This window comes from Melanerpes formicivorus, unplaced genomic scaffold (genome assembly GCF_026170545.1).
Source record: "Melanerpes formicivorus ecotype bairdi unplaced genomic scaffold, bMelFor1.0.p_v2 SCAF_2, whole genome shotgun sequence".
NCBI classification, from domain to species: Eukaryota; Metazoa; Chordata; class Aves; order Piciformes; family Picidae; genus Melanerpes; species Melanerpes formicivorus.
In genome coordinates this window covers 33,525,743-33,553,308 of record NW_027142354.1, presented here as the reverse complement: position 1 = coordinate 33,553,308, position 27,566 = coordinate 33,525,743, and the positions used below count along the sequence as shown (strand labels likewise).

The 27,566-nt window shown below is 41.0% G+C and overlaps 1 protein-coding gene across 1 annotated transcript in view; it reads right to left on the bottom strand.

The window, feature by feature from the left end:
- KIF26B (kinesin family member 26B) overlaps positions 1–27,566 on the bottom strand; it is a 329,942-nt gene that overhangs the window by 53,018 nt on the left and 249,358 nt on the right. Inside the window, exons 6-10 of the mRNA XM_068155679.1 lie at positions 18,081–18,287; positions 16,423–16,516; positions 14,138–14,400; positions 11,286–11,469; positions 6,464–6,623 (exon numbers count right to left, since the gene is read on the bottom strand). Of these exons, the coding sequence (XP_068011780.1) occupies positions 6,464–6,623; positions 11,286–11,469; positions 14,138–14,400; positions 16,423–16,516; positions 18,081–18,287 (908 nt within the window). The remainder of the gene's footprint in view (positions 1–6,463; positions 6,624–11,285; positions 11,470–14,137; positions 14,401–16,422; positions 16,517–18,080; positions 18,288–27,566) is intronic.

Genomic DNA, 27,566 nt, shown 5'->3' with positions numbered 1-27,566 from the left:
TGCACACAGATACCTCTGCTCCGATAATTATCACATTGCCAGTCTGGCAGTACCAAGTTGAAAAGCCAAAGTTGGATAACGACAGCTTCAAAATCCTAGAGGATTTTGTTTCCTATCTCTCATTAGCTTAATGTTGAAACAGTTCTGTAAGACATGTACAGATAAAGCTCAAATCTGCACTATCAGCTGTACAAACTGTCCCACATTAAAGCACATTGTTGATGAACACTACAACAGCAACTGCTGGAGCATGCAAAATCTGTTATCCTCACACTCCTGAACTGCAGAGTAAATTAATAAAATGTCAGTTTTCCTGGATGCATAGACTGTATATCCCTTACTCCATCTATTTGATGTAGTTCTCTTGAACAAAGAAGAAAATAGTCAGAAATTCAACCTATTAAAACTGTCAGCAACAGAAAAGAACTCAAAGGTGCAAGTGGTTGCTAGATGACCTAAGTCCTCATTGTGTCTGCACTGACTGTGTTTCACTCATCACCTATTGCTGACAAATGCATTGCTCTCCTAGTTTGCCAAATCACTCTGGCTAGTGTCAGAGTGTGCATCTAAGGCCAGGTCCTCAGCTGGTTTAATATGGCATTGCTCCAGTGGCTTCAGTGTCTGGTAGCCAAGGCTTTGGTCTATACAGCTTGTCAACATTATGGAAAAAACTGTTTTGTTCCTGAGCAGTTCACAGTTTTGATATGTAATTAGGAACTACTTCATATTCAACAAAATTTCTAGTGATCACTCTTGTACAACTGGATCACCCAAGGGTATTTTTTATGTTTATTCAATTTTTTTTAATGGGCTTATTTCTTTTCATCTTTTGCTTCCCACTTCTCAGTGGACTGTCTCCTCTACATGTTGCCAAAGTGCCTCTTGGAGTTCTCCCATTCATTTTGGGCCATTTTTCAGTCCTGTGATTCTGTTTCAGCCTTCACTCATGTCCTCATTTTAATTCTTCATGCCCCCTTCTTCTGCTCTTACACTTCAAGTAAAAGAGCAAACCAGTTCTTCATCCACTTCTAATATATTCATTACTAAATAAATACTGGATATTCTAAGACCGCACCAGATACTTGCTGAGGCTGTCTCTGGTCTTTGTAGCACGTTCTCATTGAGGAAAAGCCAAAGCAAGGAACAAAGACTATCAGATGCAGCAGGAAAGCAAAAGTTATTGAAATACTTTTATTTTAAAGAATTTAAAATTATTACTTTAGGTTTAGGTGCTGGTGAAGTAACTATTGAGCAGATGTTCCATTTTTGCATTACATTTGTAGGCCTAGTAAGTAGACATGACTATGTGAGTCTCACAAAGCTAAGACTTAGTACAAGCTTGTCACCTCCAGCACTGATAGTATTTATTTTACAAAAACTGTATTGTGAAACAGTGTATAACTCCCCTTATCTCTTCCTGAAAAGTTTTCACTGACCTCCCTTTTGATATAAATAAACTAACTCACACAATATGCACAAAGGTAAGATATCTAAACAATACACACCTGGGAACCCAATTGTCTTCACATGCAGTCTTTTTTTTACACAGATGAAACACCTGCAGACACAGCCATTAAACTAAGGAAAGAATCTCCATTACTGGATCTTCCCAAACCTCATTTTTGTTTTTACTCCAATAAATAACTAACAATCCCCTGCAGTGCTACAAGCTGGGGTCAGAGTGGCTGGAGAGCAGCCAGGCAGAAAGGGACCTAGGGGTACTGATTGACAGCCGCCTGAGTATGAGCCAGAAGTGTGCCCAGGTGGCCAAGAAGGCCAATGGCATCCTGGCCTGTATCAGGAACAGTGTGGCCAGCAGGAGCAGGGACGTCATTGTGCCCCTGTACTCAGCACTGGTTAGGCCACACCTTGAGTCCTGTGTCCAGTTCTGGGCTACTCAGTTTAAGAAGGACATTCAGATACTTGAATGTGTCCAGAGAAGGGCAACAAGGCTGGTGAGAGGCCTCAAGCACAAGCCCTATGAGGAGAGGCTGAGGGAGCTGGGGTTGCTTTGCCTGCAGAAGAGGAGGCTCAGAGGAGACCTTATTGCTGTCTACAACTACCTGAAGGGTGGCTGTAGCCAGGAAGCGGTTGGTCTCTTCTCCCAGGCAACCAGCACCAGAACACGAGTACAGTCTCAAACTGCCCCAGGAGAAGTTTAGGCTTGAGATGAGGAGAAAGATCTTCACAGAGAAAGTTGTTAGCCATTGGAATGTGCTGCCCAGGCAGGTGGTTGAGTCACCATCCCTGGAGGTGTTCAAAAAGCGATTGGATGTGGCTCTTGGTGCCATGGTTTAGTAGTCATGAGGTCTTGGGTGACTGAAGATTGAACTTGATCTTTGAGGTCTTTTCCAACCTTTTTGATTCTATGAATCTAACAGCATGTTCTTTAGGCTCATCTTTATAACACAACACTCACTTTTCTCCTCTTCACTTAAAAGTCATAATAGTTTACCACTGATTGAAAAAAAACAACCCAACAACAAAATAAAAAAATCCACAGATTTTGCATCCCTAAGGAGTATCTGAGTCCTTAACTCTAAAAAAAAAAACCAATAAGTGAGGTAACAGAGTCCTAGCAACAATTAAAATGCAAGCAGTGCTTTCTGCCAAGTGCAAGTGCCCTTTACAAAATCCTGCCTGCTTTCTCTCTTGTTTCATTTTATTAATGGGAATAGATGAACAAATACAGAAATAAATTATTTCCCAAAGGCCATGCAGAAAGAAAGGCCACAGTTTAAACACCACATCAGATCTTAAAATATGGTGGCTCTTGTGCAACCTTGCACCAGTCACTTAATATAATTTTATTTTCTGCAGATAGGATTAAAAAAAAACCCAAACAATACCAGCATGTAAGATCTAGGAGAAACTGCAACTGCATGACAGAGAAGCAGAAGTGCCAAGAATAAAATTCATGCTTTTGACTCATGCCCATCTATTTTATATCCTTGGGTAAGCATAAGCATGGAGTTCAAAATATAGGATGCCTCCAGAAACACTAGCACATTGAGACAGCACATTAAGAAAGAAGCCTATTAAATAAAACAAGCAACAATTTCTGAAAGAGAAATTCATACAGCCTTGCAGTTTTCTAAACAGTTTTCTTACATTATCATAACCATTAAAATGTATAAAAATGATTATTTCCAAAACAGCACTACCATGAATTATCACCACCCCTGTTGCCTAGCAACTAGAGTAATTTTTGAATAGTGAGCTATATAAACCAGTATCTGGAGTTTGTGTAAATGGCTATTCATTTGAGGGTTTAAAACACATTCATCTCTGAAATCAGAGGCAAATAACGAAGCACTAATGTAAAGTTGAAATGCTGTTACAAAAATAAAATGTCACTAACAATTACTGCAGCTTAGCAAAACCCTCCTCTTGTACCAGATCTGAGCTCTCTCAAACTTGGTCTGGACAGGAGCTGACTCCCTTGTTCTTCCTTGGGCTTGCAAGTGTTCCTTTCCAATTTTTATGAAGATATTTGATGGAGAAAATAATTCTTGCCCAGTCTTCTGAGGAATTTACTTGCAACTCAGGAGCAAAAGCAAATAGCAACATTAAAAGGCAATGTATTTAATTAAAATTACAAATTTTATATAACGTACTAAGCTAGAATAATTTATTGGTTCATATGACAGAATGGTGTGCTTAGCAGGGTTCAGAATAGGTCTGGACACAAAGAGTGACAAAGAGCCCACTGAGATATCAGAGACAGACTATATATCAGATAAAAACTCCCAAAAATTACTGCCTTCTCATTCATTCACTGCACATGGCTGTCTATTATAGAGATCCTGGCACGTTTTTAAGACCCATGTAGAATTTAAAAAGCTAGTGGCAATCTTTGTTTCTGGGGGTGGAGGTGATGTTCCCAAGAGGTAAGAAAGGGTTTGCCTTATGGGCAAGGAAAATTTAAAAATCACAAAATAAAATTTATCCCTGGTGTAAACACCCAACCCATTAAAGGCAATGTAGTAGCATCTGCTTATACCAGCTATGAATCTGAACAAGCTTTTCCTTACAACTGCTACCTACAGAGATAAAGCTAGATACAGCACTGACAGGACTGAAGGGAGTTTAAGAGACTGCAGCCTCTCAGATTTTAGAGAGCTGGATCTCTGCAGTAAGAGAAAACCCAATGCCTATGAAATTTTGAGTTAGCAGGCTCTCAGGAAGCCATGAAGTGCCTACTGACATGCTGCCACGAAATACTTAATAGCTGTTAAATAGCTTAGATGCTCCATTTTGTCTGCTGCTCCATGGAAATTTGCTCAGACCACACACACTGTGAGCACTACTGTCGCATAAGAAAGCATTTCTGTTGGTTTCCTTTGGTCCCACTCAAGAATTTTAATTTTATCCTTAATAATGAAACAAAATGCCTCATAAGCAAGGGAAATATGCTAAATAGACTAACTGCTGTTCTAAAGAAGAGGTGCTACTGGATACATATCGCATTAGCCTATGGAATGCTCAGCCTCTTATAAAATGTGGCACAGCCACCACCTTTCTCCCTTCCTCTCTTCTCCACCAAGAAGCAGCACACACCTGTCCTGCCAGATCACTGAGCAAATAGTATTTGTGCTCACCCAGACACCAAGACTCTTATTTTTGTTACTCATGATCACATTTAGGAAGAAATCCTTTCTTCACTCTTCTAGGCAAGAAATGGACAAAATTTGCTCCAAAATATGCCAATACATTTTTCAAATTATATTTTAAAAGTCTTCCTACTTCTGATTTACAGATGACCAACCACTCCTTTGGATTCATATTCTACACTGCTTTCATAGGAGAAAATTCAAGGGGAGATGTTGGCCTGAAGAAAGCTGTTTTCTTTTTTCAGCAACACAGAAACAACGATGAGCAGGTGTGCCAGCACCTCTGGCTGTGTTAGCTCAGAAGTGCAACATCTGGGAATCACAGAAATTTGGTAGTGCAGCAAGTAGAAGACATGTTTGGTAACAGTTGTCTTCCAGTCAGGCATTGCCAGGAAAGACAGCTGTTTGGTAACTATTTCTTTTATATTTAGCTCTAGCTGAGGCAGCAGCATTAACAATTTTTCTATTTCTATACTCTCCCATAAAGACTGACAGGAAGGAAGACAGGAGTTTGATAAGCACCATTTGAGCACTTTGCAAAGTGCAGAGTTTGAGCTATTTTCACACTAGAACAAGGTGCATGATCCACAACATTACATGAACATTTATACACAGAAATCTCATTGGTTCTATTCCAGTCTGAGTGAATTCCCAGAACAGGAATATTTCCAGAGAGTATGTTCTAAGCCTAGACTGTCCAATAATTTGGGAAGCTAAATGTCAGAAGAAAGATAAAATTATAACCAAACTCAATTAATCTTTAGTTTTCAAAATAAAGACAAAAATCAAAGGAATAAAATTGTCAGTATCTTGAAATTTTGAATGAACATATGAAAGTAATCATTTTTGCAGCCTTTAACATGGTAAAAAGGGCAAACTCTGTCGACTGAAATATTTCTGTGAATGAGTTGGTTCATTTTTCACGTCATGCTGTCGTTTCTAACTTCAGACTCATCTGCATGTCCTTTATGAATGGTGACATGCATTAGCAGTTCGATCACAAGATGCTAGAGTAAGCCATCCCTGTGATGCTTAGTTGCTACTCCCTAGGCTTTAGGCTACAGAAAATCAATACTGTCTACATCATCAGAAACATTTTCTTAATAGGAAGGCTATGGTACTATCTAGGCTGGGTAATGAATACAAACTTGCTTTCAGACTGGCATACACAACAACTGAGATGAGACAACAATGAAGAGAAATGAGTACAAAACATACCCACTAGAAGAGCAATTCCCCTAATTTCCCAGAAGCTACCTGCAGTAGCAAAGGCCACTTGTCTAGCATGACAAATAGGGCCTACTTTTTTCCACAAGTGAAAGGCGGACTCTGAGATTCAAACCATACATAATAAAATGCAGGGCAACTCTGCATCACAGAACGAATCTCATGATAAACATGCTTCATTGCAACATGTTTTCAAGAAACTAAATTCCATGCAATGGACAGCAAAATAATTTACTCTGATATGCTGCGTTATGGCAGCAATGTTCATCTCTGTGGAGCAAATGTGAAACTGGCTCTCAGATACCTTGAAATATTAAAAAAGCCTCTGAATAGTCCTAGAAAACAAGATGTGCTGCACTTCGGGCTTTAAGATCTTTTAAGACATGCGAGTCCTGTTTCAGCTGGCTTCTCCCTTTGAAATCAGAATGTCAGATACAGTCTAGGTACCACGTGTAAGGTTAGAGTAAGCGTCACTAAGCCTCCGGCAGGTTTTGTTGTACTTCAAGAAGGCTGCACTCATCCCAGTAGGCTGTTTCCCTCCTTATTCCAAGTCTGCCTCAGGCCCTGGTGAGCAAACTGTTTGCAAGCATCCTCTCACTAGGTGAACACAGAGTAACACTTACTTGTATGGGATGTGTTTGCTTCCATTGACAAGGGCGAGGATGACATTACCCAGTGCTGACAATGAGAGACAGAGGCCAGAGCTTCCCTCCCGGTTTTTGCTGAGCGCTTTCACGCAGCTACCCAGGTCAATAAGGTGCAAGCGGCTGCGACCTCCAGACACTGCCATGAACAGAAAAAGCAAACAGTTAGTATGTGCCTTCAAAAGCATCTTCCTAGGAAAGCAAAAAAACTCACCATGACTTGAAAAGAGGAAACAATTCAGAAACCTTTCCTAATTCACACTAGCAGCAGCAAGTTGTAGAGGACCTATTAACAAATTGTCACCCTTCATTGCTGTACATTGCAGTCCACTCCAGCCTTGCTTAAAAATTGCAAAGGCTTTTGTAACTCACTTGCCCCTCCACGTTTAAATCTGTGGGAATCATCACTGTGCTTTGTTTACTGTTCTTTTTTAAAATATATTTCCATTAGCCTGTATCTCAGTTTGTTCTGTTTTTGTCCCTGTCATTGCAGATCCTCTGTCCAGAAAACTACAGGCTGGAAATTACTGCTGAGCTGTGATCCTGTGGTAGCTTCTCTTATTTGTCTAATCTTGAATACTTATCAATAGAATTTGTGGCATCTACAGGACTTTCAACTTTGGTTTAAATCTATATAGTTTTACATCATCATTTGGACTAATGCCAATCCATAGGTAAAGGATTGTGGACAAGCTGCTCCATTCTGAAAATTGCTTCTGTAAAAGTGATAGGGAATGTCTAATGGCTGTTCTGTTATCTACTCTTAAAACACCAACATTAACAGATATGTGCCCTCTTTAAAAGCCTATGCTTTCTTATGAATCCAGGGTGGGGACTATATGGCCTTTACAGCACATTTCCTAGCTGGGATTTCTTTACATCTGATCTTTGACTACTCCTCTATAATCTCAAGAGTTAGTTTATAGAATCATAGTATTATTTTGGTTGAAAAAGATCTCTAAGGTCATCAAGTCCTATTGCTAACCTAACACCATCTTGGCCATTAAAAGATGTCCTGAAATGCCATGTATAAACACTTTTTTAACATCTCCATGAACTGTCACTCCAACACCACCTCTCTGGGCAGCCTATTCCAATGCCTAACTACTTTTTCCATTACCTATAGCTTAAATCATATTAACCTACACTGAAAAATAAAGGAGAGAGGTATTTCTTTTTGTAAGCATTGCAAAAAAGAAGGCTCACTGCTTGGTCCTACTGCCTGGTGTCCTGCAAGCCACATTACTTTCTATAAAAATAGCTTTTCTGTAAAATGAGTTATATACAATGCTATAATTATGTTTAAGTTGTAATTGATAGCTAATTAAAATTAACAATAAAACTGAAAATACATTTTTATGATAAAAGAAAAAGGAAATATAAATAAGGAGAAAGGAGAGGGAAGGGGAAACAGGGAAGGAAGAAGAAATAAAAAAAATGAAAGAAGGAAGGAGAAAAGAAGAGAGAAGACTTTTCTTCTATTAAGGTGATCTATGCTATAGGATTTGAGAATAATATTCAAAAAAGGCAGCCAGCATCTCTGTCAACAACTGTTAAGATACAGTAACTTTTGCTTTTTTAAGCTCTTATGTGACACCGGACTTGACATTGGTTGAGTCAGGCTGAGTATCATGAAATAAATGTGAAAATAACTCTGATTAAAACTAACACTGGTGGCTAGACATTAAAAATGCTGTAAAAGTCCACATATTATACAACAACCCATTAAAAATGTCCATGTTTTCCAACCACTGTGCTCTCAGTGGTTTGAAACTTCTCGTTGGGAAGTTTATCCATATGTGCTACAGGCTCTTGTGCTTGCTGCAGGAAGTCAAGCTACCCTGGGAAACCATCCACAAAGCTGCACCTTCACTTCCTCTCAACTGCTCATGGAGGACTTTTGCCTCCCCTTCAAGCGTCCTTAAAATTCTTACACTCGAGTCTGAGTCATCTAAGTGTTACCATCAGAAGGCTGAAATTACATTTTTTTTTAATATTCTCTAATTTAGTTTTTTAGAAAAACACAGAAATGTGTTTAGTTGCTACTGAAAAGGACTGCAGGTGACTTTGCTTAATGGTACGTAATAGATATTTTTGTTGTTAATATTGTAAGGCATTGAGGAAACAGAAGAAAATGAAAGAAATTATTACTATTCAAATTCTCATTTATATTGTTTCCACACATACGTCTATTACAGAAAATGAGGACATACAGAATAATGTATTTATTATTTCCTTCTTTTTTCATTTCCAAGTCAAAGCAGGACATTTTAAGGATGGCAGATTGACTTGCTTGATCTGAAAATGGAGTTATTTGTTAGGCAAGTTCTCCACTAACATGCCTGGAAACTACAGAGAAGAGAGAATCCTAACACTTGCTCAGTTTAGGAAGGATGTTGACTTGCTGAAGCATGTCCAGAGAAAGGCAACAAAGTTGGTGAGGGGTTTGGAACACAAGCCCTATGAGAAGAGGCTGAGGGAGCTGGGCTTGCTTAGCCTGCAGAAAAGGAGACTCAGGGGTGACCTTATTGCTCTCTACAACTACCTGAAGGGGGGTTGTAGACAGACAGAGGTTGGTCTCTTCTCCCAGGCAGCCAGTACCAGAACAAGAGGACACAGTCTCAAGCTGCACCAGGGGAGGTTCAGGCTGGAGGTCAGGAGGAAGTTTTACACAGAGAGAGTGATTGTCCATTGGAATGGGCTGCCTGGGGAGGTGGTGGAGTCACCATCATTGGAGGTGTTCAGGAGGAGACTTGACAGGGTGCTTGGTTGCATGGTTTAGTTGGTTGGGTGGTGTTGGATGATAGGTTGGGCGTGATGATCTTGAAGGTCTCTTCCAACTTGGTTTATTCTATTCTATTCTATATTCAGTTGTATGGCTGTTTGGATGTCCTATGATAGTGTGAGATTCAGTAAACCTCTTAATACTATTTTAACTAAGCTGTTACAGTTCATTGTGTCAAACCAGAAAAATATACATTATATAAATCTGCATTAGGAGACCTTACAAAGCTTGATAGGTAAGTACAGTACCAATGTGTTATTCGAACAGTCATTTTTTGCCAAAAGCATATGTTAGCCAGCCCTTTAATCTCTTATCCTTTAGAAGCTGGCTCTTTTTTTTTTTTCTTTTTCCTTCCCTCCCCCATTTTCCAATCCTTCTTTAAATCCAGTTACTGGAATCTATATATCACTACTATCTTCATATTTTTTTCTGAAAATTCCTTCATTACAGCAGGAGACAGTGATAATCACTAGGCGCCCTTTCTGAGCAGCTGGAATTCTCCCCTCATTCCATTATCAGTGAGATCTGACCCTGCTTGGCTTGTGAGGCCACTCAGATATGGGAACTTGAAGACAGAAGATCCTATGGCCACAACACAAAGACATAATTAAAGGCAGTGGGCAAAGCATGCCATATTGTAATCCAATGGGATCGTGTCTTCTATAATGACTCATTTGAAAGTGAGTCAGTCCAGCCACAAGAAAGTATTTTTTCCCCTTTTAGTAATTACATTTGAAAATAATGGAAAATGACTGTGTGCATCTGTATTTGTGTCCAGTAAAAAGCATGGAGCATTGTAATTGTAATCAAAATTCCCTCAAAATCAGCCATCTTTACTTCTATGAATCAGTCTGAGCACTCAGTCTTCCTTACCACCGCAGGGTGGTTAATTAATAAACCTTTAGTTAATTGAGATTTCTGCCTGCCAATTCCACAGGGGATATTACTTAAACACATGCAAACTGCATTTCCATTTAGAGTAACTTTCTGGTTTTCTCTCTTATAAATATAGTCAGCATATTCAAACATTAGGCATTAATACTGCAGCAGTGCTCACCCACTACACATCATAGCTTGCAATTTATTCCTTATGACAAATAACCTGTGCAGAGCCAGGACCTGAAGCACAGGCTGTTTCAGTAGAATTGCTCAAGACCACAAATTTAAAGTAGTAAAGATCTCTGGTATCTTTCAAATAAACAGTTTTCTCCTCTAAAAAATCATTAATTTAAAAAAAAAAAAGAATTATAATGTGAAACTTTTGGTTTGTTTGGTGTTTTCTTTCAGCAGGGATGTTTCTGGTAGTATACAAAGCTTTTATCACCGAACTTACTAAAAAAAAGCCCAACTTATCTGTGTATCTCCAGCTATAAACAGCTTGGGGGACTTAAAGCATTAGATAAATATAATAATAAAAAATGTTGTGAGTTTAAGAAAACCTTTTAGAATTTTAGCAATGTGTAAGGAGACATTGAAACATCTGGAAGTAAAGACACAGGATAGTGAAAGCATCAATGGCAAAGAAAGAGACTACCCGGTCTAAAAAGCTCAGAATCATTACAAAGAACCATGAAAGGGTTTTGTGCACATGTAGTTGGGCCAGCAACTAAAATATCGTGCATCTCATAGAAAAGGTAAAGTTTATGCATTATCAAAATCCACTTCACACACACACACACACACACAGAGATACATTTAGGTACCAAAGAAGAATAGCTAATGTAAGGGTGGCAAGGAATTCCCAACAATATTTTAATCCATGACCTCAACATTATCAGTAAAGAAAACACTACAAGCCAGCTTTTAGTTACAGAGGTCCACACAAATGCTAAGGATCAACTCTTAGTATGTCCATAATGGTAACTAAATCGACCAGTGATGGTCCAGGCAAGTAGACAGTTTTCTGTCATGACTGGCCCTATCCCATGCTGAATGGAAAACTCTGCTAATTTTCACGACTAGGGTGTTTCCAGGCAGGCTTAGAGGAGACAGTAGGGAGCAAAGATGACAGCTTACTTCCGCCTTTGCCACTCTTCTCCATGCGGTACTGGTAGATGTGCAGAGTGAAGAGCATGTGGGAGTTGCGGTGATCCTCCTCATCACAGTCCCTCTGGCTGCTGTGACGTGAGGCTATGGCAGCATCAAGGAAGAAGGCAGCCTTCTCTGCTGTAGGGGCACGGAGCTCGCTCTGATTCTGAAGCTGCAGTTAACATAAGAGGAGAATGAAACAAGCTCCCACACAAATCAACAGTACCAGACAACCTCCCACAGCCAGTGCACGTTGATGGTATGAGCTGCTTCTGGCAGTGGCAATACCATGTCCCCCAGAATAGAATCCAGGCTTTTGAGAGTTTTCACTTGGAATACCTCTGGTGGCAGTTTTTACACAGAAACCCTAGCAAATGATAACCATCCTATGAGCTGGGCAGATGCATGAATTTGTTCCCACTTTCCCAGAATTTTAAGCTATTTATGCTTATTCATAAATTATTTTTGTTACTGCCTTTTTTTTCTCCTTGGTATTGGTGGCTCTGCCAATCACTGTGCCCTTCTGATGGTTAGAAGTAACAATAAAGTTGTGGAAGACATGTCAACCCCAAACTCAACAGCTGATGTAGACTAGTAGGGACAGGACTACACGCTACCCTTCAGAAAACATTAGAAGCGGACAGTCCACAGGCAAGTCTGGGAAAGAGCAGAACTGAAGCTTGTATTCAGTCTCATACTATGTGGGGAGCTGTACAGACAGAGGCCTTTTTTTTACCCCTTCTTACCACAACTTCATGAACCTGTTCACAACCCAGGGAAATCCCTGGCACGAAATGTACATACATTCACATGTCCTGGGCCTCAATCCCAGTCACCAGCCACCTCTTATCTCTGAGTGAAAGACAGTGCAGCAGGGCAAATAACAACCTCCCATAACATTAGGAGTACATGCATATTTCACATCACTTAAGATTATTTTGTCTGTGGAAGGGACATGTGACCCCACAAGCTGATGGCATTAGTTTTGGCAGTGCACAGAGCTGGCCCATAGCCCATAGGACAGACTTGCTTCATCTGACTTAAAACCAGTTAGGAACACCCATTCTCAGACTTTGTTCCCCTGCTTGATAATATAGGTAGAAGTTAAGCTCTCCTGAAGAAAGCTGTGCTCCTGTCTTCTGTTCATCAGCCTGAGGAAGGATAAAGCTGAGGTTCTGCATAGGGTAGGATGACACAGTTGAAGGCTAAGCTCTCCAGAAAGGGGGAAGAGGGGCAGGAGGGAATTAACAAGGCAAGCACTTTCTGAGCTGATCTCACTAATGTAAGTAACAAGAAAATGTGCATAATTGGAAAGGTCCCATGAAAGACAGCATGACATATGGTGATTACTCATTTTCTATACACATTGCTGATTTTGTGCATCTGTGTGGTTATAATGTAATATTCTCCCTTCACCTGAAGATTTTGAGAATATAGGTGAAGGACACATGATTCCAGAATGTCACTATGTCTTGTAAACACACATAAAAGCCTTTTTTTCCTGGCAATTCCATAATTTACCCTGCAGAGATACACAGACATCTCATGGAGATACCTTCATTCCACTGCCACAATGATAATTCATTTTGTACACAGCTGTTCTGCCTGTATCTATATGAAAATAAGCAACAATAATGGGATATTTATTATTATTTCTATTGTGCTTAAATACCTTAATAAAGAATTAAGCTCTAAGGAGAGGCTAGTCGTTACAGTTATGTAACATATCAAACATAGATATGACAAATCACATCTTAACTGGCACATCTATCACCCCAATGGGAACTGTAATGACTCAAGTCTCCCATATAATATTCAACAGATTGGATAACAGAGAGAGTGAGATCTCTTTTGATGCCATGTATCATAAAGCACTATAGCCAGGAGTCAAGTGAAAATGAGAACTCTAATTGTGACCTAAGTATGTCTAAAGGGATTAAAATGCAAAGAGATAAACCACAAAACATCTTTGCTTTTTAAAAATCTCACAGTTCATGACTTTTGTGGATGCAAATCATGATTTCTAGATGCCTGGAGCTAGAAATGGGGTAAATGACCCTTCTCTCCTCCCTCTGTTCCCCATCATTGGATAGGCAGTTCGGTGTACGTTCTTGATGGCAACAGCCTTTGCATTTAAGTTTAAAATAATGTATTCAAGCACCATCATGCTGGGTTGCTCCCTCTTTATTTCCTCATACAATAATCACAGTTTTAACACCCACAGAGAGCAAAATGAAAGAACAGGTGCTTACCCCCACAAATCAAGGGGGTAATTAAAAAGTTACAGCGAACTTGCATGAGCCATTTCCTCATTCCTGCTAAATCTCCAAACCTGAGAACAGTTTGACTCATTCTTGGCTTGCCCAGCTCAGGCATTTATTTCTTGGCAGCAATTAATAAGTAGCAATTAATTCTTCCTACATGATTGTTAATGCGAGTGCTATAAATAATGTAGTTTATAAAGAGATAAACAGCCGTATTAATGGCCTCCAGCTATTTGTGCAGTACTGTAAATATTTCATCTTGCTATTTTGCAAAAAAAAAAAACAAAAACAAACCACTCACACTTTCCTTCTTTTAAGAATGAGGTGGATTTTTGTTTGTACTGAACATTTTCATATTTTATTGCAAACACAAACCCCTGCTCAACATCAGTGGTACAAATATTTAGGCCAGGAGAGCAGATGGCCCTGCAGCTGCAGGTCATAAAGTTCTTGCTTGTTTTGAAGTAAACACTTTATGCTCTGGGTAGGTTCTTGAATTTGAACCATCTCAATAGCTTAACAACAAAAAAAAAAGTCACATTGCTTGTTTCAGTTTAAAATGAACCTCAGATTCACCTGCATGCCACAAATGGGATCTTCACAAAGGTAGACACCTGGGGACTGGCCATCTTGCAGGCTTCCTGTAGCCACTTCTGACAACAGGTCTCTCAGATTTTCTTCTTTCCCCCATACTTCCACTGCAGAAATTCGGACTGAGAAGCGGGCTCCTGTCTTCTCTTTGCGTTCGTTAATCAATTTGAAGAGCCAGGAGATGGCACACGGGATTATGCCAAGATTTTGCATGGAATCATCCTTCCCGATCATGGTGTATGACTTTCCTGTCAGGAATGGTGTGATGGAAAAAAGAGAACATCACTCCCAGGACCTCCACAGCCTTCTGCCAACAGAGATTAACCCACACACCTCATGAAAACAACAGTCAGCAAGGGACAGGCAGGAAGACAAATAATATGTGGAAAATGGAGAGCATTTAAATCCAACAGATGAAATCTTGAACTGCTTTCAAAAATCATTACCTCATGCATTCCCCTGACATCTCCTATTCCCCAAGGAGGGTGCTGCAGGTCCCTGCCATGCAACACTGCAGTCTCTGATGTGAGTGAATAATGGAGGGGAAATGAGCAGAAGAGAAGTGCCATGGTCTAAATATCCTTGCTTTAGATACTGTGATTGTGCTGCTATTTGAATATTGTTTAAATTCAAAGCACTCTGTTACACTTTATATGCTGGGGTTGGGATTGACACAAACTTGGTCCCAGGATCATACAGATGTAACTTCATCCAGAAAGAGAAGTGAGCCAACAAGAAAAAATATTTTATCTGAGTCAAAACCTTTCCCTGGTTTGCTATTATTTGACTCAGAAACTATACCTCTGTCTTGTGTCTGCTGATTAAGAACAGAAACAGAGCTTATATAGCTTTAGGTATCACTACATAAAATTCTCTTTGACATCTTTTTTTTTTTTTTTTTTTTTAAGCACCTAAATTTATAAGCCAAATGATAAAAGATTTTGTGGCTTCTTTACCTTGTATCATTTCTTACATTGAATCTGTGGACAAAGATCAGTGAACAATATATTTCTCTGCATGTGTCTGTGGCCAGGTCTGTGTATGTTCACCGTAGGGGGAACGGTGGCAACACAGTTAGCAAAGTAACTGCAGAGACTAAACTCGTGCTTCAGCATAAGTCCTAGCTAAGCCAACCTCTTTAGAGGACTTCTTGCACTTGCGAGACACCATTATCTGGTGGTTTGCTTTTCCATCTCATTTGCAATCTCCTGTTTTGACAGGTCACACAGGATTTAATATCCAAATGCTTATCCTAGTGTCACTTCTGTCTGGTCCAGAAGGACTTTGTGATTACCTGACCAGTGGCCCTGCACTCTTCATTGTGCCAGAGCTGGTGGAATTGCAGCATTAAGTACTCTATAGCTTTGGTTGCCTTTAATGTGAGATAATCATGGCCTGAGACAGCTTGATGTTCTTTATGACCGGAATTACCCTTCTAAGTTTCCTGTATATGTCCATGTTGGAGACAGTAAAGAATGGAGATCACTGCGCACATCAAATATGGCCCTCTTCCTTAAAAAGGTAGTATTTTCAAAATACTATTAGATAATCACTAGCAAAATGTATGATTACTCTTGAAATCCAGTAATTTCAAAAGTAGAGTGTTAATGTTCAGTGTCTTTCTATGTATGCCTGAATTATTGTTGATGCATTTGCAAAGAGCGAGCTCTGATCCACTGATAACATTCTGTTAATCATTAGAATAGGATTTGTTTGAGACAGAAGAGGAAGAGGTTATAATAAGTGAACTATCTAATTAGGAAACAGAATATAAATCAAACTATTTGAGTGCCCAGTCACAGCTCTTGAATAGCGCCATCACAAACATCGAGTACTTGAGTGGATACTCACAGCCCTTATACAGCTTGATAAAAGCAGTATTTTGGCCAACAGTCTGCAATACCATGCTCTTCTGTAAAATTGGAGACTACTGATGGATCATTCATTAACAATTCATTGTTGGATCATTCATTAACAATTAAAGACAGCACAAAAATTGCTATAGTACTCAGGGGACAGAACGAAGCAACTCAAAGATAAGTTTTGTTTCAAAGAGCATGCTATCCAACATTCAGACAATATGTAAAGTGAATACCTGTGTAAATGACAGGTGAAGGTGCAGTACAAGGTCATGCACAGTGTAGCACTTTAAAGCACAATTATTATGCACAGAAAAATGGCAGTTTGTTTGCCCTAATCTAATGTACCATCAACCTTGGGTCAAAAATTTTCACTTTGCTGCTTGAGTAGGGAAATTTGACAATACCAACCAAGTTTGGCATGGCCAAAGCAGAACACACAGCCATCTGCCCCATTGACCACAGACTGGATCACCTCAGCCACAGTCCCAGCACATACTTCAGCCTGTCAAGGGCATGGGGAAAACAAACAAAAAAAAAAAAAAAAAAAAAAAAGGAAGAGAAAAAGCAGAAAATAAACCCATTACCAATAATAAGGAAAATCAACAGAGTATTTCTACTGGGAAATGGTTGTACATTTATCAGTGCTCAAAACAGTATACAGAAGTAGTTAAGTGTCTAATCCTGCTTGTCTCTTTTCTGTGAAACACCAATGCTGTTACTAGGAATAACATTACCTATGGAAGCACAAGAGCAAGACTTGTGCTCTGTGTTAAGTTTCATTTGCAGAAGCCTCAACATCCTTTGTGGTGTTAAACGTAATAAAGATACTGTAAGGGGATGTGGTTGGTTAGAATTACCTGTTCAGAGAATGCAAAAATATATTTTTAATTCAAAATCAGTCACACAGTGAGGAATTTTTACAGGCTCTACTTGCCCAGTTACACACCAAGTTCAGTTCCACTAGGAGATGGGTAAGGATGTAAGGGAAACAGCCTCCTTGGTATCAACTGGGTGACATTCCTTAATTTTTCTTCACATTATTATGAGTCATTTTAGCTTTTTGTAGCAGTAGGTTCCATCTTGAAGACTGTATCCGTAATTTAAGTAGTACAACACTCGAATTTACCCAGGGTATTTTTTAATTTAAGGTTCAAGAAAGCTGAATGATCTACAGTGCTTCTGCAGCAAGCTCCTATCAGCAGTGGGTGAAACTAAATCAGAAGTTGCAGTTTAGGCTTTTACATGAAGGATTTAACATCTGATAATGAATCATGTACATTCACCTATTTTATGGTTATTTCTAGACTGTCTTTGGATCAGTAAATAAAATGGGCTAAGAAATGGACTGTTCACAGGCTAGCTCTTGAACTGCATCAAGGGGGTGCATTCTGGGAGGCGATAGCTGCCTGGACTAGAACCAGGTCAGAGACTGACCTAATGATACCATCATACAACAGTGCCTTAGCTGGCTCTGTCCTCTACTTCTATTTAGTTTATGAGTACACAAACAGTCTTACAGGACTATTTTCTAATTATACTTTGCAATGTTACTTTACTCTTCTCATGACATTTGGGTAACATCAAAGCAAAGATGTCTAATAAAAGTAAGACATTGGAATATGTATATGTGAATAAAGACTTGTGAACTAAAATCTCCATCCTCCTACTGTAAACTGTACAATAGAGCATGGTATAAATAATTCCTGACTTCTTAATAGAGGACTGTTTTAGAGAACTGCAGTTCTGAACAGGTCACTGTGTACACAAAAAAAAGATTTTATGGTATATAGTAACTTGTTGGTATTGGCAACTTGCTTGCTAAGCACCATTTAACATATTTATTGCACATATTTTAGATGTGATTATTTGCAATAAAGAATAAAGCACACAATTATTGAGATAGAATTTAGTAAACTGATTTTGTTATTGATGACAGTGGCAAACCAAATTCAGCCCTGGTCAAAGTCCATTGAAAGTACTACTGTTGCAGCAGAAGCTAATTTGCCTTTGGTGCATGCTATTGTTTAGACAAGTGTTTTGACCATATATTACCATATATTACCTACCTGCGACGCATCTTGGGGGAAAACTGCATCAAAAGCAAACATCTTCGGTGGAACCTGGTTGCCCCTTTTGGGGAAAGCATTCTGACCACCACAGGCCAATGGATCATACAGGGTGATTTGCTTTTTACGAGGGTCAACTTTTAAGAAAGAGCTGGATTCAGACGTGTCTCTGGCAAGCGTGGAAGAAATACGCACCATGACTTTGACCTGTCAGCAAACACACAAAAAGACAGCCACTTCTGATTAGTCTGTTTGATGCTCCAGACTGGTATGTTGAATGAATTTCCCAATTACTCTTTACCAAATTACACTTCTTGCGGTAGCCAGTGCCTCAGTGGAGGCCAGTGAAGATACAGGAGTCATTATAGGCTCATGGCAATCTAATGCAACAAGCAACTTGTGTATTTAGAATTACAAGGTACATTATGGTGGTTTAGTGTTGATGTTACTCAAGTACAATGATGAGGTATTACATTACCTTGTCTTACTCTCAATATAAATTGAAAATTAACTGTACTCCAGCGGTCCAGTTAAGAAAGTTGAAAGGTAGTCTAAACTGCTAAGCTACCAGAGTTGCTGCAGTTTCTATGAAGCAGTGTAATCAATACAAGGACATAAAAGCCAGATCCTTAATTTACACCTTTCCAATTCTAATCCAAAGGCAGAAAGATTAAGTGTTCAGTTCTAAATCTCACCAAAGAGTTGTGAAAAAGCCCTGGTTTAATGGCAGAATGCAATAAGCAATAAAAGATTTGTTAAAACATGTTAGATCACAACTCATTAAATGGCTCCATAATAAGGCATTATTCCCAAGACAAAAATACCTCTGAGTTGACACTGCTTTGTTATCCCAGCTGGTAAGTCATTTAGATGTAAGTAAAACTGATGACAACTCGTGACAGAATCATAGAATTATTTTGGTTAGAAGAAAACTCTAAGATCATCAAGTCCAACCATTTTCTAGCTCTACCAAGGCTGCTAACTCTACCTGCTAAACTATGTCACTTAGCACCACACCTATACACCTTCTAAACACCTCCAGTGACGGGGGCTACCACCTCCCTAGGAGCCCATTCCAGCATTTAAGAACCTTCTCAGTGAAGGAGTTTCTTCCAATATCCAAACTAAACCTCCCCTGGTGCAACTTGAGGTCATTTCCTCTTGTCCTATTACTTGCTATTAGGAAGAAGAGACTAAAAGCCACCTCACTACAACCTCCTTTTATGTAGTTGTATAGAGTGACAAGATCAGCCCCTCAGCCTCATTTTGTCCAGACTCAACAACCTCAGTTTCCTCAAACGTTCCTCATAAGGCTTGCTTTCCAGACATGTCAATAGCTTCACTGTCCTCTGGACCCACTTTAGCACCTCAATGTCCTTCTTGTAGTGAGGGCCTGAAATCTTAACACAATACACAAGGTGTGGTCTTACCAGTGCTGAGTACAGGGGGACAGTCACTTCCTTGATTGTCACCAAAGTGCAGAACCCAGCACATGGCCTCACTGAACTCATACAGTTGACCTCAGACCATCGATCCAGTCTGTACAGGTCCCTCTGTAGAGCCTTTCTACCATCCAGCAGATCAGCACTGCCTCCCAACTTAGTGTTACCTGCCAACTTTCTAGGGATGCATTCTAGCCCCTCATCCAGATCACTGATATAGATATTAAAGAGAACAGCCAGGTCTGGCTTTTATTCTCCTCCCAGATTCACCACCCACAGACATGAGTTCTGCAACTTTAGAGAGAAAACATCATTCCTCTGCCAGCTCTAGCCACATCTTGTATGCACTGTTTCATGCCCTTCATTTTAGATCAGAACACCTTTCACACCAGCTAGAGAGAACTTTTACCTAAATGTTTCTTAATTGTAGGTCAGTTGTATCAAGCCTCCCCACTGCTGGCATGCAAGTGACCACAAAAGCTCACCTCAGCACAGGGTTGAAACACGTCTTCTGTTGCAATGGCAGATTCACCCTTGGAGAACCTTGTAGGCCTACAAATTAGTCAAGGCTCAGCTCCTGTCAGCCTCACTGAGACTGGGACTCTGTATGTAGATGTCATTTTGCGGCATCTGGCCTAAGCTCATCCCACATGGAACTAAACAGGTACTTTGAGAAGTAAAATCTGGGCAAATTAATTTTTGAAACGACTCATTTCAATACAGATGGGTAAGACCAGGGATTGAGACTATTCAGTATCTTTGCGATGTCTTCTCTATAGGTTTATGCATCAAAGCAGTAATTTGACTCCAGGTATTTTACCCTGGGAAAACAAGCTGACATCAGATAGTGAAATGGTCACAAATCTAGGCACAACTTCTGTTTAACAAAATTAGTTGAGGAAAGAGATAAAGTACTGTTCAGGTGTGAACTCAACTACTCAGCTGAGATGCTTGTGAAACCTAGACACTAACTGAAGAAAACCACTTGAAATATTTTGCCAAAGTTATTCTTCTAAATCCAACCCTAAATAGAGCTGATTTCTACTTATGAAAAAGACAGCCAATACTCTTGCTCAGCCTACACCCATCCTAGAGTGCTGAGGGAGCTGGCAGATGAGCTGGCCAAGCCGCTCTCCATCATTTTCCTCCAGTCCTGGCTCACTGGTGAGGTCCCAGGGGACTGGAAACTGGCCAATGTAGTCCCCATCCACAAGAAGGGTCGGATGGAGGAACCTGGAAACTCCAGGCCAGTCAGCCTGACCTCAGTGCCAGGGAAAATGATGGAGCAGATTATCCTGGCAGCAATAACTGCGCACCTGAAGGATGGCCAAGGGCTCAGGTCCAGCCAACATGGATTTAGGAAGGGCAGGTCCTGCCTGACCAACCTGATCTCCTTCTATGATCAGGTGACCGGTCTGGTGGATGTGGGGAGGCCTGTGGATGTAGTCAACTTGGACTTCAGAATGGCCTTTGACACCGTCCCCCACAGCAAACTGCTGTATAAGCTGTCAGCCCCTGTACTCTGCATTGCTTAGGCTGCACCTTGAGTACTGTGTCCAGTTCTGGGCCCCTCAGTTTAAGAAGGACATTGAGATACTTGAACGTGTCCAGAGAAGGGCAACAAGGCTGGGGAGTGGCCTTGAGCACAAGGCCTATGAGGAGAGGCTGAGGGAGCTGGGATTGTTTAGCCTGAAGAAGAGGAGGCTCAGGGGAGACCTCCTTGCCCTCTACAACTACCTGAAGGGTGGTTGTAGCCAGGAGGGGGTTGGTCTCTTCTCCCAGGCAACCAGCACCAGAACAAGGGGACACAGTCTCAAGCTGCACCAGGGGAAGTGGTGAGCTGCGCTCGAGGTGAGGAGAAAGTTCTTCACCAAGAGAGTCATTTGTCATTGGAATGGGCTGCCCAGGGAGGTGGTGGAGTCACCATCCCTGGAGGTGTTCAAGAGGAGATTGGACGTGGTACTTGGTGCCATGGTCTAGTCATGAGGTCTGTGGTGACAGGTTGGACTCGATGATCCTCGAGGTCTCTTCCAACCTTAGTGATACTGTGAAATACCGTGAAATACATGAAATGGACAAGGTTTGAGTGTTTATTCCAGCCCTAGGTCTCCCAGCAGCCCAGAAGGGACACACCAGTCAAGTAAGCAGGGAAAGAAGCAGGTCCTGATTTAAACCTGTTCACATATATCAGATTAATACCTGTCACTTCTTACTGAAGTAATACTGCAAATCCTCCTAATTTCCTACAGCTAGAGTGATAGAAGCTGAGAGATCAGGTTTCTCTTTCCCTGGAATAAAAGACTAATTGAACTGAAATTCAAAAAATTTACTACCATCAAGTTCAACTCAGAAGTCCCAGGAGCTATCTCACAGCATACATTTTGTAACCACTTGGCTCCTCAACACTCTCCAATATAGACATTTCTAAGTACTGTTATTGCCATAAGCTTTTGCATTTCCTGTGGTTCATAGAATTAGGTTAGAAATGACCCATAAGACCATCAGGTCCAATATTAAACTAACATTACCAAGTCCACCACTAAACTGTGTCCCTACATGTCACATCTACATCGTGTCATTCAGGTTGGAAAAGACCATGTTCATGTGTGTTAGGGCAGAGGAGTTTTGTACTGATTACATGTGGATATCATGATAGCTGGACCACTTCTTACATCAAAGCTCATTTGTTTACAGCTGGCATGAAGATGTCTGTGCACCTTGTCACAGTTTACTATAGGTAATTCCTCTCACTTCCATTTAGACCAGTCTGCAGGAGCTGTCTCCAAAGTAAGTTGTTTGGCCCCTTTGTAGACAATATAGGTAAATAGGCACTTCAAGAACACATGCCTTCCAAACAAGGTGAGTTGCACTACACAAATGATTCCTGCTTTCTCTACACCACCATGGTCATCCTAAATGATTACCTAAGATGTGTAGGTGCCTACATTGTAGCTGTCTAAAGTTACTCTTTTTTGCTGTAAGCATAAGAAGAATGTTTTTCCTGGGCAGTGCAGTACCTGGGCCAAATTCATTACCACATATAAATCTGTGTAACAGCCTTGATCTAAAACCACCTGCTAGTAAAAATAAAGATGGCACATGAGTGCAATGGTCACTGAATAAAAGTAGCAGCAACAGATCATTTGAACTCATTTGGGAATCTGTAGATCATGCAGCATTCTCCCAGGCCCGTTTCACACCACTGTAACTCTTTCAGATTAGTGATTTAAATTGCATTAACTGAGAAGCAAATTAACTCCTAGCTGTGCAAAATACATGTCCACTGTGTGGCTGTGCCATGCCCATGGCAGATGTGGCCATAGCAGAAGCCCAAGCAGGCAAGATACAGGCAAACTTTGTCCTGAGAAACACCTACTGGGATTCAGAGCTGCATGCATAACTGATACAATAAGCTAGGCAGACCAAAACTGATTTTAAAACATTTCACCTAATTGTATTTTCTGAGGAGACAGGCAGGCTTGTGATCTGGGAACCAGGCTGAGTGGAAAGCTAGGACCCCTGGTAACAGCTGTGTCTCAGATGCAGTAGGATTGCGAATTAGTTTTACATTCCCCACCTGTACAACAGGCTGGGTCACAGTTTACTTCTCTGCCAGGCACAACGATACGCTTCATCATTACCAGGCCTCCGAGGACTGGCAGTTGCCATTAGGCAGTCACTCTATTATTAAACATTGTTATGCAAGGATTTGTACAAAGCATTTCCCAACAGTGGCTACAACAACAGTGTATCAACTAAGCTACAGCAGCAGAAACGATGGGAGACCACAGCTTCCTGTTCTGCCATTTCACAGTCCTGCATGCAGTTTTTAGCTGGGGGAAGCAGGGTGAGGCTCAGGCCCCTGCAGTCAATTCCACAGGGGAGGCAGCGCAAGGTTGGGTGAATGTAAGTCAGCCAGCTATGGGAATAGCTAAGGATCTTAATGGACTTAAAAGACTTCGGTTTAATTTAAGGAGCAGACAAGCTGAAGATCACAGTGCTGCTCTGGGGAAGGCAGAAATACAGTACAATTAATTTGAAACTAACCGAACAGTGAGGTTTAAGAACTCTTAACACTTCATGGTTGCAATTTACATTTAAATACACTATAAATTGAACTTCTCCTTAAAAAGAAGAATTCAGGTTTTCTGCTTCACTTCCTATGTGTCATTACACCTTTAGTCCAATGCTACCGCTTCCCACTAATCTCTTGTAATTGAAGGGTTTAGGAGATAGCACTTGTGATTAATAGGACCATTCTGTCTGCCAGAAATTTATATTTGAATCCAAATGATCAGGTCTTGGCAGAGCCCAGACTTAGATGCACATCTGACCATTTTTACAGGAAAACATGAAAGCAGTCTGTTGAGACATGTGCTGCTGGTAAACCAAAAAATCTGGGCCTAATTTTGATCCAATTTCACACTCATGTAAATCCAGCTGAACTCAGCAAGAATTACTCTTGCTTAAGAGTAGAGAGAGAGAATAAAAGAAAAGGTCACTTGTTCTGTATCATTATTGTATCTTTTCTAGGAGATAACTTCACCTCTTAATTCTGCTCATGCTGGAAACATTTTGTAATGTGTTTTCTCCTGTGAGATCACAGGATTTTGTTTGACAAGTATTCAATCCAACAGGTTACCCATTTATTTCTCTGGATTTCAGTTCCTGCTTACAAGGATTTATTCTATTCTTGAACACATTCTGCAGTCACTGAATTCCGTAATATTACTCTCAATGTGCAATGCCACAAATGGAAACAGAATCAAGCCTGTAGTGTTTAGGATTCTTCAACTGGCTGTCCTTGCATATGCATTTATGTTATACATCTGTGTATTTAAATTACATACTTCTTTCACTTTTCTTAAAGCATGTACATTTTCTGAATGTATATATAAATGTAATATATATACACATTTTTTAATACATTTCTCTCTGCATGGTCATAACTGGCACTGAACAGTTCCTTCATGGGTACAATTCAGTAGCATCAAGGGACAATATAGGGGATTTGCTGTAATATCACTATGCTCCTGTACTGTAAAAATACCTTTTAATGACCTTTTCTACAATTTCAACTGCCTAAAGCACATTCATTTCCCTTCTTTTTTGTTTTTTGGTTTTTTTTTTTTTAATCTAGTACAACCATATACATACATCAACTTTTTCCTGAAGAGAGAACTGGGGAATCGCAGGACTTCCCCAGCTAAACTCAATTTGTGACCTACCATGGATGTTTTGTTCTGTGGAGAAAGACAAAGGCTCAGCAACCTCTGCAGAACATAAGTGCTGCCAAAAGACAAAAAAACCACCCCCAAAATGCAGAATCCAGTCACAACCATTAATGCTCCCATGTCTCCTGTGCCCGCAGGGGTCCGTCTGGAGGACCAGCAGTGAAACAAGCACTGAAAGTGGGAGAGGTAAGCTGTGTCAAATCTGTATCAACCAACAAAAACTACAGAGGCTGGAATGAGGCAACAGAAGCAACTGGAGATTGACAGCAGAGATATTATCACTTCCTTCTACTCTTGCCTGTAAGATTTCATTTGGGGTTCATTTATCTAATTACTGTAGGGATAAGGCTAGAGAGCTGTTGCTTTGGGCACTGTGCTTGCCTCTGTGAGCTGCTTTTCTCATCAATCATTCAAGCAGCTTCTGCTGGATGTGTGCTGGGTAGTGGTAGGAGGCAATAGCTGCAGTGCAGTCACAGGCAAGACAGGCCAGTGGGGCTACTGAGCTGTATTAGCACTCCATCAATGTAATGGCAATCATTGGCTGCAGGAACAGCCATATTGGAGGTTAATGAAGAGTGGGGCTTGTAATTTCTCACTGTTACAGTTGTAAATAATGGTGGCAGGCATGCATTTTTGCTGTAGCTAGCCACAAAATACAACAGCACATGAAAATCTATGGCATCCCAAATACTTACATACATACATGCTATTGTGTGATGGATGATTGGACTCAATGATCTTACAGGTCTTTTCCAGCCTAAACATTCCTATGATTCTGTGATGTAAAGCAGTGCTCAGAGAATATGAAGAGAGTCTGTTAAACGTTTTAAAGGTTCTTTCTTACACATCATGAGACAATTAACTGTATATTAACTGTGGGTCCAGCCAACATGGATTTACAGGGGGCAGGTCCTGCCTGACCAACCTGATCTCCTTCTATGATCAGGTGACCCATCTGGTGGATGTGGGGAGGCCTGTGGATGTGGTCTACCTGGACTTCAGCAAGGCCTTTGACACCGTCCCCCACAGAAAACTGCTGTCTAAGCTGTCAGCTCAAGGCTTGGACCGCAACATGGTGTGCTGGGTTAGGAACTGGCTGGAGGGCCGAGCCCAGAGAGCGGTGGTGAATGGTGCCACATCCAGCTGGGGGCCAGTCACTAGTGGTGTGCCCCAGGGATCAGTGCTGGGCCCCATCCTCTTTAACATCTTCATTGATGATCTGGATGAGGGGATTGAGTCAGTCATCAGCAAGTTTGCAGATGACACCAAATTAGGAGCAGATGTTGGTCAGATAGAAGGTTGAAGGGCTCTGCAGAGGGACCTCGACCGACTGGACAGATGGGCAGAATCCAGTGGGATGGCATTCAATAAGTCCAAGTGCCAGGTGCTGCACTTTGGCCACAACAACCCCATGCAGAGCTACAGGCTGGGGTCAGAGTGGCTGGAGAGCTCCCAAACAGAGAGGGACCTAGGGGCGCTGATTGACAGCTGCCTAAACATGAGCCAGCAGTGTGCCCAGGTGGCCAAGAGGGCCAATGGCATCCTGGTCTGCATTAGGAATAGTGTGGCCAGCAGGAGCAGGGAAGTCATTGTGCCCCTGTACTCTGCATTGGTTAGGCCACACCTTGAGTACTGTGTCCAGTTCTGGGCCCCTCAATTTAAGAAGGACATTGAGACACTTGAACGTGTCCAGAGAAGGGCAACAAGGCTGGTGAGAGGCCTTGAGCACAAGCCCTATGAGGAGAGGCTGAGGGAGCTGGGATTGTTTAGCCTGAAGAAGAGGAGGCTCAGGGGTGACCTCATTGCCCTCTACAACTACCTGAAGGGTGGTTGTAGCCAGGAAGAGGTTGGTCTGTTCTCCCAGGCAACCAACACCAGAACAAGGGGTCACAGTCTCAAGCTGCACCAGGGGAAGTTTAGCCTTGAAGTGAGGAGAAAGTTCTTCACTGAGCGAGTCATTCGTCATTGGAATGGGCTGCCCAGGGAGGTGGTGGAGTCACCATCCCTGGAGGTGTTCAAGAGGAGATTGGATGTGGCACTTGGTGCGATGGTCTAGTCATGATGGTCTGTCTGTGGTGACAGGTTGGACTTGATGATCCTCAAGGTCTCGTCCAACCTTAGTGATACTGTGATATGTTAACATGAAATCTACAAGGTCAAGATAAGCAGACTGAGTACAAATGAGACAACTAACAGAACTGTGTAAGTGGATGTTGCTTTCATGGAAGTGTCCTGGTCTTTTGGAACATACCAAAACAATACAACCCTTGCGTAAATTATGCCAGTGTAAACTAGTCAGGAACCCTTCATAAACAGGTTTCATTGTCCCCTCTTTCTATTGCAACTAAAGTAACTCTTTTAGGCTTCAGTGCTACACTTCAGCACAAATTAGAAAGTACACAGACCCAATCACTCTCGTTCTGTTTGGGAAATAATTGAAAACCCAATAGCGTTAGGGCTTGTAGGTTCATTTCCCCCACAGTTTCTTTCTTGTGTAGTTGCTAGACCTTCACCTTCTTACGAACTTCATTTGGTACAGCAGTTAAACTAAACTGCACTTACAGAAATAATTGGACATAGTGTTAATATACTGTACTCAAACTAATGTACTGCTCCCAAACATCAATCCTATGATTCTGCATTATTAGAAAAGCTTGTCCTCATCAGGTTTGTACCCTTTTGCAGTTCAATGATGTAACTTTACCAATAAATTGGTAAAATCTGGTGTGGCATATGCTCAGGTCTCAGGGCATGGCTCAGCAATCTCATCTTGCTTGTATCCACAGTAGCTTTGTGTTTTGTCATTGTAG